The 18467-nt window shown below is 51.6% G+C and overlaps 1 protein-coding gene across 1 annotated transcript in view; it reads left to right on the top strand.

Moving 5' to 3' along the window:
- The window catches only part of LOC144782453 (phosphatidylinositol 4,5-bisphosphate 3-kinase catalytic subunit gamma isoform-like), a 120797-nt gene that overhangs the window by 42614 nt on the left and 59716 nt on the right, over positions 1-18467 (top strand). Inside the window, exons 3-4 of the mRNA XM_078661829.1 lie at positions 9304-11217; positions 17502-17567. Of these exons, the coding sequence (XP_078517955.1) occupies positions 9316-11217; positions 17502-17567 (1968 nt within the window). The 5' untranslated portion in view covers positions 9304-9315. The remainder of the gene's footprint in view (positions 1-9303; positions 11218-17501; positions 17568-18467) is intronic.

The raw sequence follows: 18467 nt of genomic DNA, 5'->3' as shown, positions 1-18467 counted from the left end.
AGCACCTCACACTGCTCTCCCGGCAGAGGCCTCCAGGGGCCACCCTGCTCCTGCTCACAAGCAGCACCTTACACAGCTCTCCCAGCAGAGGCATCCAGAGGCCACCCTGCTCCTGCTCATAAGCAGCACCTTACACAGCTCTCCCAGCAGAGGCCTCCAGAGAGGCCACCCTGCTCCTGCTCACAAGCAGCACCGTACACAGCTCTCCCAGCAGAGGCATCCAGAGGCCACCCTGCTCCTGCTCACAAGCAGCACCTTACACAGCTCTCCCGGCAGAGGCCTCCAGAGGCCACCCTGCTCCTGCTCACAAGCAGCACCTCCGCCAGCTCTCCCAGCAGAGGCCTCCAGAGGCCACCCTGCTCCTGCTCACAAGCAGCACCTCCGCCAGCTCTCCCAGCAGAGGGCTCCAGGAGCCACCCTTCTCCTGCTCACAAGCAGCACCTTACACAGCTCTCCCGGCAGAGGCCTCCAGGGGCCACCCTGCTGCTCACAAGCAGCACCTTACACAGCTCTCCCGGCAGAGGCCTCCAAAGGCCACCCCGCTGCTCACAAGCAGCACCTTACACAGCTCTCCCGGCAGAGGCCTCCAAAGGCCACCCTGCTCCTGCTCACAAGCAGCACCTTATACAGCTCTCCCAGCAGAGGGCTCCAGGGGCCACCCTGCTCCTGCTCACAAGCAGCACCTTACACAGCTCTCCCGGCAGAGGCCTCCAGGGGCCACCCTGCTGCTCACAAGCAGCACCTTACACAGCTCTCCCGGCAGAGGCCTCCAAAGGCCACCCCGCTGCTCACAAGCAGCACCTTACACAGCTCTCCCGGCAGAGGCCTCCAAAGGCCACCCTGCTCCTGCTCACAAGCAGCACCTTATACAGCTCTCCCAGCAGAGGGCTCCAGGGGCCACCCCGCTCCTGCTCACAAGCAGCACCTTACACAGCTCTCCCGGCAGAGGCCTCCAAAGGCCACCCCGGACCTGCTCACAAGCAGCACCTTACACAGCTCTCCCTGCAGAGGCCTCCAGGGGCCACCCCGCTGCTCACAAGCAGCACCTTACACAGCTCTCCCGGCAGAGGCCTCCAAAGGCCACCCTGCTCCTGCTCACAAGCAGCACCTTATACAGCTCTCCCGGCAGAGGCCTCCAGAGAGGCCACCCTGCTCCTGCTCACAAGCAGCACCGTACACAGCTCTCCCAGCAGAGGCATCCAGAGGCCACCCTGCTCCTGCTCACAAGCAGCACCTTATACAGCTCTCCCGGCAGAGGCCTCCAGAGGCCACCCCGCTCCTGCTCACAAGCAGCACCTCCACCAGCTCTCCCAGCAGAGGGCTCCAGGGGCCACCCTGCTGCTCACAAGCAGCACCTCACACAGCTCTCCCGGCAGAGGCCTCCAGAGGCCACCCTGCTCCTGCTCATAAGCAGCACCTTACACAGCTCTCCCAGCAGAGGCCTCCAGAGAGGACACCCTGCTCCTGTTTACACGCAGCACCTTACACAGCTCTCCCAGCAGAGGCCTCCCGAGGCCACCCTGCTGCTGCTCACAAGCAGCACCTTACACAGCTCTCCCGGCAGAGGCCTCCCGAGGCCACCCTGCTCCTGCTCACAAGCAGCACCTTACACTGCTCTCCCGGCAGAGGCCTCCAGGGGCCACCCCGCTCCTGCTCACAAGCAGCACCTTACACAGCTCTCCCGGCAGAGGCCTCCCGAGGCCACCCTGCTCCTGCTCATAAGCAGCACCTCACGCTGCTCTCCCGGCAGAGGGCTCCAGGGGCCACCCTGCTCCTGCTCATAAGTAGCACCTCACACTGCTCTCCCGGCAGAGGCCTCCAGAGGCCACCCTGCTCCTGCTCACAAGCAGCACCTCTCACAGCTCTCCCGGCAGAGGCCTCCAGGGGCCACCCGGCTCCTGCTCACAAGCAGCACCTCACACTGCTCTCCCAGCAGAGGCCTCCAGGGGCCACCCCGCTCCTGTTCACAAGCAGCACCTTACACTGCTCTCCCGGCAGAGGCCTCCAGAGGCCACCCTGCTCCTGCTCACAAGCAGCACCTCACACTGCTCTCCCGGCAGAGGCATCCAGGGGCCGCCTGCTCCTGCTCACAAGCAGCACCTCCGCCAGCTCTCCCAGCAGAGGCCTCCAGAGGCCACCCTGCTCCTGCTCACAAGCAGCACCTTACACTGCTCTCCCAGCAGAGGCCTCCAGAGGCCACCCCGCTCCTGCTCACAAGCAGCACCTTACACAGCTCTCCCAGCAGAGGCATCCAGAGGCCACCCTGCTCCTGCTCATAAGCAGCACCTTACACTGCTCTCCCGGCAGAGGCCTCCAGAGGCCACCCCGCTCCTGCTCACAAGCAGCACCGTACACAGCTCTCCCAGCAGAGGCATCCAGAGGCCACCCCGCTCCTGCTCACAAGCAGCACCTTACACTGCTCTCCCGGCAGAGGCCTCCAGAGGCCACCCTGCTCCTGCTCACAAGCAGCACCTCACACAGCTCTCCCAGCAGAGGCCTCCAGGGGCCACCCTGCTCCTGCTCACAAGCAGCACCTTACACAGCTCTCCCGGCAGAGGCCTCCAGGGGCCACCCTGCTCCTGCTCACAAGCATCACCTTACACAGCTCTCCCAGCAGAGGCCTCCAGGGGCCACCCTGCTCCTGCTCACAAGCAGCACCTTACACAGCTCTCCCGGCAGAGGCCTCCAGGGGCCGCCCTGCTCCTGCTCACAAGCAGCACCTCACACTGCTCTCCCGGCAGAGGCCTCCAGAGGCCACCCGCTCCTGTTCACAAGCAGCACCTTACACTGCTCTCCCGGCAGAGGCCTCCAGAGGCCACCCTGCTCCTGTTCACAAGCAGCACCTTACACAGCTCTCCCCGCAGAGGCCTCCAGGGGCCACCCTTCTCCTGCTCACAAGCAGCACCTTACACAGCTCTCCCCGCAGAGGCCTCCAGGGGCCACCCCGCTCCTGCTCACAAGCAGCACCTTACACAGCTCTCCCCGCAGAGGCCTCCAGGGGCCACCCCGCTCCTGCTCACAAGCAATACCTTACACAGCTCTCCTGGCAGAGGCCTCCAGAGGCCACCCCGCTCCTGCTCACAAGCAGCACCTCACACTGCTCTCCCAGCAGAGGCCTCCAGGGGCCACCCCGCTCCTGCTCACAAGCAGCACTTTACACTGCTCTCCCGGCAGAGGCCTCCAGAGGCCACCCTGCTCCTGCTCACAAGCAGCACCTTACACAGCTCTCGCAGCAGAGGCCTCCCGAGGCCACCCTGCTCCTGTTTACACGCAGCACCTTACACAGCTCTCCCAGCAGAGGCCTCCCAAGGCCACCCTGCTCCTGTTTACACGCAGCACCTTACACAGCTCTCCCAGCAGAGGCCTCCCGAGGCCACCCTGCTGCTGCTCACAAGCAGCACCTTACACAGCTCTCCCGGCAGAGGCCTCCCGAGGCCACCCTGCTCCTGCTCACAAGCAGCACCTTACACTGCTCTCCCGGCAGAGGCCTCCAGGGGCCACCCCGCTCCTGCTCACAAGCAGCACCTTACACAGCTCTCCCGGCAGAGGCCTCCCGAGGCCACCCTGCTCCTGCTCATAAGCAGCACCTCACGCTGCTCTCCCGGCAGAGGGCTCCAGGGGCCACCCTGCTCCTGCTCATAAGTAGCACCTCACACTGCTCTCCCGGCAGAGGCCTCCAGAGGCCACCCTGCTCCTGCTTACAAGCAGCACCTCACACTGCTCTCCCAGCAGAGGCCTCCAGAGGCCACCCTGCTCCTGCTCACAAGCAGCACCTCTCACAGCTCTCCCGGCAGAGGCCTCCAGGGGCCACCCGGCTCCTGCTCACAAGCAGCACCTCACACTGCTCTCCCAGCAGAGGCCTCCAGGGGCCACCCCGCTCCTGTTCACAAGCAGCACCTTACACTGCTCTCCCGGCAGAGGCCTCCAGAGGCCACCCTGCTCCTGCTCACAAGCAGCACCTCACACTGCTCTCCCGGCAGAGGCATCCAGGGGCCGCCTGCTCCTGCTCACAAGCAGCACCTCCGCCAGCTCTCCCAGCAGAAGCCTCCAGAGGCCACCCCGCTCCTGCTCACAAGCAGCACCTTACACAGCTCTCCCGGCAGAGGCCTCCAGAGGCCACCCTGCTCCTGCTCACAAGCAGCACCGTACACAGCTCTCCCGGCAGATGCCTCCAGAGGCCACCCTGCTCCTGCTCATAAGCAGCACCTTACACAGCTCTCCCAGCAGAGGCCTCCAGAGGCCACCCTGCTCCTGCTTACAAGCAGCACCTCACACTGCTCTCCCAGCAGAGGCCTCCAGAGGCCACCCTGCTCCTGCTCACAAGCAGCACCTCCGCCAGCTCTCCCAGCAGAGGCCTCCAGAGGCCACCCTGCTCCTGCTCACAAGCAGCACCTTACACTGCTCTCCCAGCAGAGGCCTCCAGAGGCCACCCTGCTCCTGCTCACAAGCAGCACCTTACACAGCTCTCCCGGCAGAGGCCTCCAGAGAGGCCACCCTGCTCCTGCTCAAAAGCAGCACCTCCGCCAGCTCTCCCAGCAGAGGCCTCCAGAGGCCACCCTGCTCCTGCTCACAAGCAGCACCGTACACAGCTCTCCCGGCAGAGGCCTCCAGAGGCCACCCTGCTCCTGCTCACAAGCAGCACCTTACACTGCTCTCCCGGCAGAGGCCTCCAGAGGCCACCCTGCTCCTGCTCATAAGCAGCACCTTACACTGCTCTCCCGGCAGAGGCCTCCAGAGGCCACCCCGCTCCTGCTCACAAGCAGCACCGTACACAGCTCTCCCAGCAGAGGCATCCAGAGGCCACCCCGCTCCTGCTCACAAGCAGCACCTCACACTGCTCTCCCGGCAGAGGCCTCCAGAGGCCACCCTGCTCCTGCTCACAAGTAGCACCTCACACAGCTCTCCCAGCAGAGGCCTCCAGGGGCCACCCTGCTCCTGCTCACAAGCAGCACCTTACACAGCTCTCCCGGCAGAGGCCTCCAGAGGCCACCCTGCTCCTTCTCACAAGCAGCTCCTTACACAGCTCTCCCGGCAGAGGCCTCCAGGGGCCACCCTGCTCCTTCTCACAAGCAGCTCCTTACACAGCTCTCCCAGCAGAGGCCTCCAGAGGCCACCCTGCTCCTGCTCACAAGCAGCACCTTACACTGCTCTCCGGGCAGAGGCCTCCAGAGGCCACCCCGCTCCTGCTCACAAGCAGCACCTCACACTGCTCTCCCAGCAGAGGCCTCCAGGGGCCGCCCTGCTCCTGCTCACAAGCAGCACCTTACACTGCTCTCCCGGCAGAGGCCTCCAAAGGCCACCCTGCTCCTGATCACAGGCAGCACCTTACACTGCTCTCCCGGCAGAGGCCTCCAGGGGCCGCCCCGCTCCTGCTCACAAGCAGCACCTCACACTGCTCTCCCAGCAGAGGCCTCCCGAGGCCACCCCGCTCCTGCTCACAAGCAGCACCTTACACAGCTCTCCTGGCAGAGGCCTCCAGAGGCCACCCCGCTCCTGCTCACAAGCAGCACCTCACACTGCTCTCCCAGCAGAGGCCTCCAGGGGCCACCCCGCTCCTGCTCACAAGCAGCACTTTACACTGCTCTCCCGGCAGAGGCCTCCAGAGGCCACCCTGCTCCTGCTCACAAGCAGCACCTTATACAGCTCTCCCGGCAGAGGCCTCCAGTGGCCACCCCGCTCCTGCTCACAAGCAGCACCTTATACAGCTCTCCCGGCAGAGGCCTCCAGGGGCCGCCCTGCTCCTGCTCCTGCTCACAAGCAGCACCTCACACTGCTCTCCCGGCAGAGGCCTCCAAAGGCCACCCCGCTCCTGTTCACAAGCAGCACCTTACACTGCTCTCCCGGCAGAGGCCTCCAGAGGCCACCCTGCTCCTGCTCACAAGCAGCACCTCACACTGCTCTCCCAGCAGAGGCCTCCAGAGGCCACCCTGCTGCTGCTCACAAGCAGCACCTTACACAGCTCTCCCGGCAGAGGCCTCAGGAGCCACCCTTCTCCTGCTCACAAGCAGCACCTTACACAGCTCTCCCCGCAGAGGCCTCCAGGCGCCACCCCGCTCCTGCTCACAAGCAGCACCTCACACAGCTCTCCCAGCAGAGGCCTCCAGGGGCCACCCTTCTCCTGCTCACAAGCAGCACCTTATACAGCTTTCCCGGCAGAGGCCTCCAGTGGCCACCCCGCTCCTGCTCACAAGCAGCACCTTATACAGCTCTCCCGGCAGAGGCCTCCAGTGGCCACCCCACTCCTGCTCACAAGCAGCACCTTATACAGCTCTCCCGGCAGAGGCCTCCAGAGGCCACCCTGCTCCTGCTCACAAGCAGCACCTTACACTGTTCTCCTGGCAGAGGCCTCCAGGGGCCGCCCTGCTCCTGCTCACAAGCAGCACCTCACACTGCTCTCCCGGCAGAGGCCTCCAGAGGCCACCCTGCTCCTGCTCACAAGCAGCACCTCACACTGCTCTCCCGGCAGAGGCCTCCAGAGGCCGCCCCGCTCCTGCTCACAAGCAGCACCTTACACTGTTCTCCTGGCAGAGGCCTCCAGAGGCCACCCTGCTCCTGCTCACAAGCAGCACCTTACACTGTTCTCCTGGCAGAGGCATCCAGAGGCCACCCTGCTCCTGCTCACAAGCAGCACCTTACACTGTTCTCCTGGCAGAGGCCTCCAGAGGCCACCCTGCTCCTGCTCACAAGCAGCACCTTACACTGCTCTCCGGGCAGAGGCCTCCAGGGGCCACCCCGCTCCTGCTCACAAGCAGCACCTTACACAGCTCTCCCGGCAGAGGCATCCAGAGGCCACCCTGCTCCTGCTCACAAGCAGCACCTTACACTGTTCTCCTGGCAGAGGCCTCCAGAGGCCACCCTGCTCCTGCTCACAAGCAGCACCTTACACTGTTCTCCTGGCAGAGGCCTCCAGAGGCCACCCTGCTCCTGCTCACAAGCAGCACCTTACACTGCTCTCCGGGCAGAGGCCTCCAGGGGCCACCCCGCTCCTGCTCACAAGCAGCACTTTACACTGCTCTCCCAGCAGATGCCTCCAGAGGCCACCCTGCTCCTGCTCACAAGCAGCATCGTACACAGCTCTCCCGGCAGAGGCCTCCAGGGGCCGCCCTGCTCCTGCTCACAAGCAGCACCTTACACAGCTCTCCCGGCAGAGGCCTCCAGGGGCCGCTCTGCTCCTGCTCACAAGCAGCACCTTACACTGCTCTCCCGGCAGAGGCCTCCAGAGGCCACCCCGCTCCTGCTCACAAGCAGCACCTTACACAGCTCTCCCAGCAGAGGCCTCCAGAGGCCACCTCGCTCCTGCTCACAAGCAGCACCTTACACTGCTGTCCCGGCAGAGGCCTCCAGGGGCCACCCTGCTCCTGCTCACAAGCAGCACCTTACACAGCTCTCCCGGCAGAGGCCTCCAGGGGCCGCTCTGCTCCTGCTCACAAGCAGCACCTTACACTGCTCTCCCGGCAGAGGCCTCCAGAGAGGCCACCCTGCTCCTGCTCACAAGCAGCACCTCACACTGCTCTCCCGGCAGAGGCCTCCAGTGGCCGCTCTGCTCCTGCTCACAAGCAGCACCTTACACAGATCTCCCGGCAGAGGCCTCCAGGAGCCACCCTGCTCCTGCTCACAAGCAGCACCTTACACTGCTCTCCCAGCAGAGGCCACCAGGGGCCACCCCGCTCCTGCTCACAAGCAGCACCTCACACAGCTCTCCCAGCAGAGGCCTCCAGGGGGCCACCCCGCTCCTGCTCACAAGCTGCACCTTACCACAGCTCTCCCCGCAGAGACCTGGAAGGTCGCCTGCCAGAGGATGCAAAGTCTCACACACTGACACATCAATCCAGATCCAGGGTCAGAGGTCTATCGAAGACACATCTGGGACTCTCAATGAAAACCGGGAACGGATGGTGACAGCAGCTAAGCTTGCAATTTATTGGGGCAGATTTAATGCCAACTTTAAATTCCTTAACAAATCGTTATAAACATTCAAGAAAAACACCTCTGGCCAAGTCAGGTGTAACCCTGGGCTTAGTTCGCGTAGTAGCGATACGCGTAGCTACGCGAAGTGCACTTCGCACTAAGGAAGCTACGCCTAGCTACGCCAACTGCGTAGTGCGGTAGGGAAAAAGCTGTTCGCACTGATTGCACAGTGCCGGATGCTTGTCTGCACTGTGCAATCATTGCAAACGGCATCTTGCACAGTGCAAGCGGTCGTTTTCTGCCGCTCGAGTAGATTTGTACTTGAGCTGTAGCTTTCTCAACGTGGACTGCTAGTAGTTTCTCATCGTGAGCGATCGCAAGCACACGCGACCACTCGCAATGAGAAATCTGACCTCCAAGCATTGAGAATCTCGCCGGGAGGTTTATTTTCCACGCTCGCGATCAGCAACTTGATGTTGCTTATCGCGAACGAGGAAAAAATCTCGCCGGGATGTTGATTTTGCTCGCTCGCGGTCGCCAACTTGACGTTGAGGACCGCGAGCATGTACAAAAGGCCTGTACACTACGCATTTTTGCACTGTGCTATGTGAAATTTGCGTATCGCGTAGTAGCTCAAATTATGCACACTCTGCGAGCGTAGTGTAGTCCTACGCCCAGGGTTAGTCAGGTGATGCACAAGTGTTGTGCATAATTCTGCTGATTAATTAAAGGGGATAGGACTTTAAACGCTACCATCAAACTGCTTTGCCACTTATTGTTCTTGACTGATGTCAGGTGGAATCATGGAAACACCACTGGGGGGCCGAGAAGTCCAGTTCTTGATCTGTAGTCTTATTATCAGACTAGTCTTCAATTTTGTACTCATTGCTAACACTGCTCTGGTATCAGTCCTTTATGCAATGCCAACTATATGGAACTCAGTGAAGTTTTTTGGAAGAGATTACATCACATTGAAAAATTAGAGACATACAAACTCACAAATCCTTCCACCAGTGAAGTATTGGCGAAAAACCTTGCCACTTGTCTAAGAGAAAAAGTTTTTCACCTTCACAAAATTGTGCCTGCAGGCAAATGTCCTTGAAAACGAAAATCATTTTTGAGGGAGAATTTTCCTGCAATGAAGAATGTTTGTGTGAAGACTAATTTTGGACAGATTTTTCTTGCATGATCAATTTCACGACGGTGACCAAGTTTTAAAAATTTGAGAATTTGGTGATAGGCACCTTTGCAAGTCTCCCAAATTCCTAATAGAAATTTAGCTCTTGTTGAAAATAGAACCAATAAAGCCGAGATAGCTGTTGGGACGTCCATACAGACACTAATGTGGTTTCTGACATTGTCTCCTCTTTCTAATGTTTGAATTTTTTTTTTTAGGAGAAATCCACAATGGCCAAGTCTTTTGAGGGTCCAATTTTTACACAATGTCTAAAAGTGGATACTCTTTCACTCATCATAACTTTACCCACCAAAAAGCCCAATGAAAGGACATTTGAGCAGCTGTCATTGGACATCCGTAGCAACTCCACTGTTAGGAACCTGCGCTTGAGCATTGTCCTGACGGCAAGGAAGGAGAGCGCCCAGCGCCAGGTGTATGAAGTGACCAACCCAGAATCCTACCAGCTGCTGTACAAGAAAGGTGTGGACTGGTACGAGATTTACGACGACCAGCAAATTCTCCAGACTCTGGAGGCAGTTAAGTACTGGAATGCGAGGGGCTTCCGGAAAGGCGAAATCCATGTCAAAAACCGGTTGCAAGCCTTCGAAGTCAATGCTGAGCATGAACAACTGTTGATCGAGCTTATTGGCTACAACCTTGGAGCAATCGATGTTTGTCGCTACTCCCACGATGAGCTCGCCTTTGCACGCCGACAGTTGGCTCGACCCAGGCACTTGGAACTTCGTCAACGGGATCGAATGTCTTACTTCATGGAACCTTGGGCCACATCTGTGCCGGTTCCTGAAAACCTAAAGGCACTTGTGACCCAGGAACAACTTGTTACCATTGTTTATGGAAAAGAGTGCCTTAAGGTGAAATTAAATGTCAACGATCTCCCAGACATGGTGATTCAAATGTGCTTTCAGCAGAACAGCCTTGATTCCAGTCAACTAAAGGATGACTTAGTGTTACAAGTCTATGGCCGGGAGGAGTATATTGTTGGGAAGAAGCCGCTTATAGACTTCTTATGGATAAGACACTGCCTAAAAACCAAGCAGGAAATGATCTTGTCCTTGGTCCAAAACTCTTTCGAAAATGAAGATGAACTGCCCTCTGTTGACTGGCCATTGATCGATGAGTTGACGGGGTTTAGTGCCACTCACGAAGAGCTGCAGCTGAAAGACAAAGATGTTGAGGAGATTATAGTGCTTTCTCTGTGGGACTTTGATAGAACATTTAGAGTTAAGATTGTTGGGATAGACATCCCAATCCTGCCCCCCAAGTGCCCAAGTCAGGTTTATGTTGTGGCTAGCATCCTCCACGGAAGCCGCATATTGTCATCGGTGAGTACGGAACCCAAGCCCTTCGATGACGAAGTTCTTTGGAACCTCTGGCTGGAGTTTGACATATTGTTGAAGAACCTCCCAGAATGTTCTAAACTGAACCTCAGTGTTTACGAGAAGAGTGCGGACACTCTGCTGAGGGGAACCAAACCTTTGCAACAGCTGGGCACGGACTATCAGACCAAGGGACATTCCAAGATGCTCTACTTTGTCAACTTGCTTCTAATCGACCACCGGTCACTCTTGCAGCAAGGCGAGCACATTCTGTACATGTGGCCATACCCAGAGCAAGAGGAAGAGCTCTTCACCTTTGAAGCCGACAGGATTTCTTCTAACACCAACCCCAACACGGAGGGCGGCCTGGCCGTCAGCATCATGCTGGACACGTATGCCTACCCGGTGGTTCTCCCGTACAGCAGGACCGTTGAACTCAGCTGCTTGAGCCCAACTGGCACCCTCACCAGATCCAAAGGTCAGGAGGAGGTTGACTTTCAGGATCCATTCTGCCCTACAGACATGGACCGCCTGAAAGCCTTCAAAGAGCAATCCGCTAAGTATGGCGACAACCTCCCAAAATACCTGCACCAAATCCAATGGGGCAATATGGAGACTGTGCAAGACATACACTGGCTGCTCGACCACTGGAACCCACAGTCCCTGGATATCGCAATTGCCCTAGAACTGCTGGGCATTAACTTTGCTGATAAGACTGTCCGGAGCATGTCCGTGAAGCGGCTGGAGCTGCTGTCCACCGAAGAGCTGCTCAGATATTTACTGCAACTAGTACAGGTATTTATTTGCTTCTTTTAAGTATTTTACTGTGCAGACATGTCACACTAAACACTTTACAGTGTACAAAGAAGTAAACAGCCAGAAGGGGCATTGAGTAAATACAGACAGCCACAGCAAAGAGAGTGTGCTCTTGGGTTGGGTGGGAAACCTGTTCAAAGGCCCAGTAATTTGATACATCAGTGAGGGTACAATTTCCCAACCAATTTAGCTAAAGAAATCAACACTTTAATGTTTCATTGGTACAAAGTGAAGGAAACCTTATGTCTGGAGAAGGAAACAGTAAAAAACCACATGTCTAATTTTTGCGGAACCCTCGTTAGCCTTTTAGGGCCATATGTATCAAACTTTGATTTTGCGATTCTCAAATTACGTTTTTTTGCGAATCGCTATTTGAGAATCGCACAACGCTATGTATGTAGGATTTGCAAATAGTTTTGAGAATCCTACATATTCCTTAATTGCGAATTTCAAATTGCGAATCGCAATTAAGGAATACCTCCCCATTCATTCCTATGGGCCTAGAGGCCCATAGGAATGAATGGGAAGACTTTCTCAATTTGTGATTCTCACTTAAAGAATCGTATATTGAGAATGCAATTTCAAGGGTGCCAGGGTGTCAAAATGAGTGACACCCTGTGGCACCCCTGAATGTGCATGTGTGCACATGTGGCACACATACATGCCCTAAGGGCATGTATGTGCGCCACATGGCAATTTGAAAACATTTTAAAAGTGAATTTTTCAGAGAAATCGCAAATTACCACCAACTTGAAGTTGGTGGTAATTTGCGATTCCTTAAGGCCAAATTACACTTTTTCTGTGCTTCTTACATTGCATTTAAGGAATAGCAATTTGCGATTCCTTAAATGCAATCGCAAAATACGGAATCGCAAATTTTGCGATTCCTTATTTTGCAAGGCAGTTTCTCTTTCATACATACCACTGAGCCCAATTGCGATTGCAAACGCCGAAATTCTGCGAATTTTGGCATTTGCGATCGCAAATTGGAATGATACATATGGCCCTTAGTGACCACGATACGAGGGAAAGATTACTCAGTCCTCTTCTAGGCAGATAAGAATTTTCCCTTGCAGCAGTGTATTTCTTCTATTGATTGTGGTTCTAATTAGCACTCTACCATTAAGGGGGAGGGAGAAGATTTTTCTAGCCAAATATTAACCAAACAATAATTGTTGAAGGTCTTGCTGTCGCCTACTTGTGGCATTTGCCTTTTGTGCAGCTTGTGCAGTTTGTATATACTCTGTCATGGACCTACATAAATGTCATCTTGCAATGTGTGTTTTCAAAATGATTAGCATGCTTTAAGTAACAAAATAAAAAAATAAAAATTCGACTGGAATAAGAACAACCGATTTTAGATGTTTGTGTAAGAATTTTCAAGTTTGGATGTATGAAAGTATCGGAGGCAAAAATATTGCCCAAAACTATCAAGTATGAATATCATCTTTTCACACTTTGAATGTAAAGGACAAAATATCAACTACAAAAATGTAAAGGATCAAAATACGGTCACAAAATAGGTAAACATATAACATTTTTATTATCAAACAATATAGTAACTTTAAAATATATATTTACATAAAAAAATGCATGTGATATAAAAATACAGAATTTGATTTTTATAATTTATGAACATAATATATACTGTAGTATAAATGTAAAAATAAAAGCATAATAAATAAAATAATGACATAATCATTAATGTTAAAATAAAAAACAATATTATTATTAAATAACTATTAAAACTCTCTCAATTTTTAAAAAGTGCACATGTAATACAACAATTACAAATATATGTAATAAAAATAACATTAATGAAAAAATGTGTAAAAAGGTAAAGTAAAATGTTTAAAATCAAATCACAAAAACCATTAATAAATTAAAACTAAAATTCACACAAAAATAAAATTAGACTTCAGTGTGGAGGATGTAGACTGCTCATCAGCTTTAGGTAGCATTTTGAGTGGCTCATCAGAAGAATTGAGGCCTACAGCAACATCTAAGCTTGGAAGGCGCCATAGGACACCTAAAAGCCAAAAGCCGGATGACCAAAAGGGCAAGGATTTATCAGTCTCTGAATTGAAATGGGACTACTCAGCAACTCAGCAGGTGTACGATGACCCACATAACCTATAGCAGGTCTCTCCTTACCATCCATAAATCTAATGGCCTTAATGGGGGAGCCGACATTGGGACTTATATATCGCTCCATTAAGCAACACCAGGAAGAAACTTGCTCTTGTGGCCGCATGGTCAGGATGGGAACAAAGTAATTGCAGGTAGCAATGCGAAAGATCTCCAAAGCCTGAACTGAAATTGGAGAAGGGATTACTGTGATTGAAAAACCACGCTTCAGCACTGGAAACAGACGTGACGGAGCTGAAAAGTCAGTCAGAGGCCTAAGAATCTCAGAACTTGGATATACAATGGAAACCTGTGGATTTTGTCCCTAAATTATGTCCCTAAATTCAGGAGGGTACGCACTGGAGGTCGGCGTTTCTCAGTAAAAGCTTCCTCCCGCTGGAACTCGCTCCCCCGCTGTCTGCGGTTGGAACCCTGCTACTTACGCTTCCGCAAACAGCTTAAAACCCTTCTCTTTCCCAAATAAGCCCACTTCCTCCTTTGGTCAACTCAAGTTCTCACAGCGCGGGGATGCCTCCGGGTCACCAGGCGCTTTACAAATCGTTAAATAAATAAATAAATAAATAAATTTTTTGACCTTGAGTAAAGGGTTGAAGGCAATGATATTAGAACCTTTGTGGTTAAGCTGTTCAAGGGAGCCTTTCCTGATCTAATATCTTGTAATTGGGAAAAATAGATTCTGAGAGGACAGCGGTTCACTCCTATGCTAAAAAGACAAACTCAACCTCAGGGGGAAGGCCCCTCCAAGCCTAGGGCTGGTATTGTCTATTTTGGCAACTTTCTTCTCTGGCAGGCTGTCTTTCAGACATCAAGCCCTGATGTCAGGTGAAATATAGAGGCCGGAACTTTGCCATGTCACTGTGGAAAGGCGATGGAGATTGAGACAACTTATAAAGCCATGTCAGGAGAAGGGAGCTGAAGTTTACCTGATGAACCCTGCTTGTCTCAAGATTACTTTTAAAAGTAAGACTCATGTAGTTACCTAAGAAATTAAAGTCAAGGAGCTCTTAGATGAACTGGCAGGCTTAGCATGAATAGCCGAGCCATAAGTGTACATTGATTGGCTTGTAATTGTTTGTATAAGGCACCCCTCATGTGGTCTCTTCTATTAAGTGTGCTTTTATTTTATTTTCTTTGTTCTTCCTTTGAGATTAGCTAGATCTCACGGGTAGTTAGGGGTATCAAATTGATGAAGATATAAGGTCTTATGTGAGCTCCAATATTTAAAGAGCAGTCAGTGTTTGGTGGATATCTGGCAGAAGGTTAAGGCTCCAGACCCTGAATATACCCTCCCCCCCTCCCCCCACCCAACAGGAAGCCTGTTAGATTGAATTACTATATCACGTCTCTTAGCCTGGCTATTGGGATACACATTGGGGAAAACCCACAAGTCATGTTGGACCACAATCCCTTGGTTATTGAAATTCCTTTCTTGGGTGGTGTAAGATCAGCACAGACTTGGTCATTTGAAAAAGGGGGCTATTATCTAATGGGGGGAATAGTCTGGAGCACAATGAAGGCAGGTATAAGGGGGAGATTCTCAGTTTTAGTTTAAGCAGACAAAAGACTCAGACTCAGCTTTTGAAGAATAAGTATAGAGAATTGGGTGATTTAGAGGCCTAATTGATTGTAGCCGCTCTAGAAGGGGGTGAAGTGCAATAAATGCAGCACAGACAAGCAGTAGTCAAATCTGCTATTTATAATATTGCGGCAGGCAAGGCAGCGGAAATATAAATGGTGCGTAGAAAATAATGTTTTGAATACAGTGAGCAAGTGGCTCGATTATTGGTGCCACAGACTAGTAATCCCTGAGATTAGGAATAAAGGGGTCAGATTGCTCTTACCTCAGCAGCTATATTAGGGGTGTTTATGGATTTTTATAAAGATTTGTACCAAGCTGGGTTGGACAATGAAGAGTGTGGAATATGGAAATACCTGTATTCTATCGGAGGTAGCAAGGTTAATTCTAAAGGGCAGGAATATAGGGATGCCCCCTTTTGCAATGACAAAATTAGTGAGGCACTCAAGGCCTTACCTTCTGGAAAGGGAGTAGGTACAGCTAAGATCCCTTAGGCATCAAAGTTATGTTATGTTATGTTATGTTAGGATGTCTTGTAGAGCGCGCAGCTGCCCCAACAAAGGAGCGTCCCGGCACTAATAGCAATAATAGTTAAGCCCTATTATTGGTGAACTGGTATATCCGAGACAACATGGTTTCATACCTGGGAGAAGAACATTCGATTATTTTCGTTGAGTTATTGCATTGTTCAATGTACTACTGTGACAAGCACTACGGCCCTGGTGCTTTTATATGCCAAAAAGGCTTTTGATTGGGTAGCCTGAGACTATTTGTGGGCTGTGTTGAGGTGAAACAAATTCCATTAGGGACTCATCAGCACTATTCAAGCAGTCTACAGAAATTCAGCAGCTTCAAATTATAGAAGGGCAGTCTGAGTCTTTAAAAAAAAATAGGGGTACGAGACAGAGGGTGTCTCTGCTCACCCATATTGTTTGCACTTTATATCAATCAATCAATAATCATGCCATTTGTATAGCGCACTACTCACCCGGGAGGGTCTCAAGGCGCTTGGGGGGAGGGGTATGCTACTGCTCGAACAGCCAGGTCTTGAGTTGTTTCCTGAAGGCGAGATGGTCCTGGGTCAGCCGCAGGTGAATGGGGAGGGAGTTCCAAGTCTTGGCAGCCAGGTAAGAGAAGGATCTTCCTCCGGCGGTGGCTCTTCGGATGCGTGGTACGGCTGCGAGGGCGAGGCTGGTGGACCGTAGCTGGCGGGTGGGCGTGTAGAAGGTCAGGCGGTCGTTGAGGTACTTGGGGCCCAGGTCGTTGAGAGACTTGTGTGCGTGGGTGAGGAGCCGGAACGTGATCCTCTTGTCGACGGGGAGCCAGTGCAGGTTCCTCAGGTATATTGATCCTTTGATAAGAAAATTGAAATCCAAATCATTAATTAGACCAATGAGGTCTTATGGTATTAGCACAAATATTCTTGCATATGCGGATCACATTGCCGTTGTGACAACGGATCCAGAAGGGACAATTAAGGAGATAGAAAATGATGCCTTAAAATGTGGAAACTTTTCTGGTTATTTCTAGAACCGTAATAAGACCCAGCTGGTTGTCAATGACCATATACAATTGGAGGACGATCGTATAGCTGTTTATCTCTGAGTAAATATTACACCTAAAATTGATCAAATTGTGGAACTAAATTTAGCCCCAGTAATATATTAGGCTAAAAAAGGACTTAAGGAGAATAGATAATCTCCATCTTACGGTTAATGGCCACTGCAATGTGATAAAAATTAATTCCTACCCAAAGTCCTGTATTTCTTTAGGGGCGTGCCAATAGAGTTTAAAAAATGATGGCTCAAGACAATGGAGGAGATGTCTAGCAGTTTTATTTGGTCCTATGCTAAGGCCAGAAGGTCTCTTAGGTATTTAATGTTGCCAAGGGCAAGAGACCACTGCCCAAAAATACATTAAATCTCTTATTGGGGGACAGATTGATTGCCAGGTGGCAGAGGTGACCCGCCTATTTAAGAATGGCTAATAGGAGATGACACTAAGGCGTGTTTTAAAGAAATGTTTTAGCCAAGCTTTTACAAAAAAGCTTTACATTTAAGACCCTACAAGCTCGGCTGTCATTAGGAAGAAGATTGGCATCTGGAGATTTAATTACTAAACCCCTCTCTGGAGGTGTCCGTTGGTCACAAAGATATTTCAAGACTCATATTGAGTTCGGTCAGTTCCCCATTCACTGCAATATCTGTCGGACACAACTCTGACCAACATCGTAATCAGGACCTCTGTCAGTAACTATGTTTTTATGCCACATGAATACATTGGTGTTAGGAAATTCAGAATGAAATAAGCAATTGCTATTTGATCCTATTTTGAATGCATTTTTTCTAATTTTTAACATTTTGCCGGGGCTGGTTACCACCTATTTTAGTGCTTTGAAAACATTCTCCACAAGGTAAATGAATTTCTATTTATCACAAGGATATTTGAAAGGATCCTTATCATTAAAGGGAATTTCAATGGTTGGTGATTGTTACCATAAATGTGCTGATTTTCACACGGATATCTCTTACATTTTCAGGCTTTGAAATTTGAAGCCTACCATGACAGCGCCCTGGCCAGGTTTCTTATTCGTCGAGCTCTGAGGGTAAGTTGCACATTATCTGTGTGATATCACTTTTATAGCCCACACTCTGTGGACATATCCTCCTATGGGAGAGGATCAATTTTCGTCACATTCTGAGGATGACGCAATTCAGGTTCTCCCTTGAGCTAAAGTAAACAGTGGCCAGTACCGCTAGCATGAAAGTCGAGGTCGAATGGACATGGTGTAGTATGTAGTACATGCAAGGGCTGTTAACTTAATATTAAGGAACATAATAATCTAGGGTATCATGTCAAGTGAGCAAGACAAAGGGATAATTTGATCCTTATTTGGGAAACAGAGTAGAGAACAGTATTAGGAATATAGTCCTTCATGTACTAAGGATCTTACAATTAGAAAACCCACTGATTTAGGAAGTCAGGGCCCGATTCACAGAACTAACTTAAGACAAAATCCTAAACTTGCTACTTTTGGTATTCACAGAAGTTAGGATTTTGTCTTAAATTTGTCTTAAGACAGACTTAAGACAAAATCCTAACTTAAGTCTGTCTTAAGTCTCTCTCAAGACAAACTTAAGACAAAATCCTAACTTCTGTGAATACTAAAAGTAGTAAGTTTAGGATTTTGTCTTAAGTTAGTTCTGTGAATCGGGCCCAGAGAGTTTGTGGATCTTAAAACCATTTTTCACATGCACTAAGCTAATTTAATGGTTCGGAGAAGGTTTTCCAAATCATTAAATGGATTTAGGAAATCATTACAAATTGGTATTTGAAAAGGGCCTGTTAAGGGCATCCTTTCCAAATTATGTTTCCTTAATACATAGATCGGTTTGCAAAATCCTTTTCAATTCTCTAAAAGTTGATGTGGACTTTGCAACCACTTTTACCAAATTGATTCTTAGTGCATGAGGCCCCTAGTTCAAAGCACAAAATTTCAAGGTCA

The sequence above is a fragment of the Lissotriton helveticus genome, chromosome 9 (assembly GCF_964261635.1).
Source record: "Lissotriton helveticus chromosome 9, aLisHel1.1, whole genome shotgun sequence".
Taxonomy (NCBI): Eukaryota; Metazoa; Chordata; class Amphibia; order Caudata; family Salamandridae; genus Lissotriton; species Lissotriton helveticus.
Note: the sequence above shows the minus strand (reverse complement) of the source record. Positions and strands in the feature narration are given on the sequence as shown.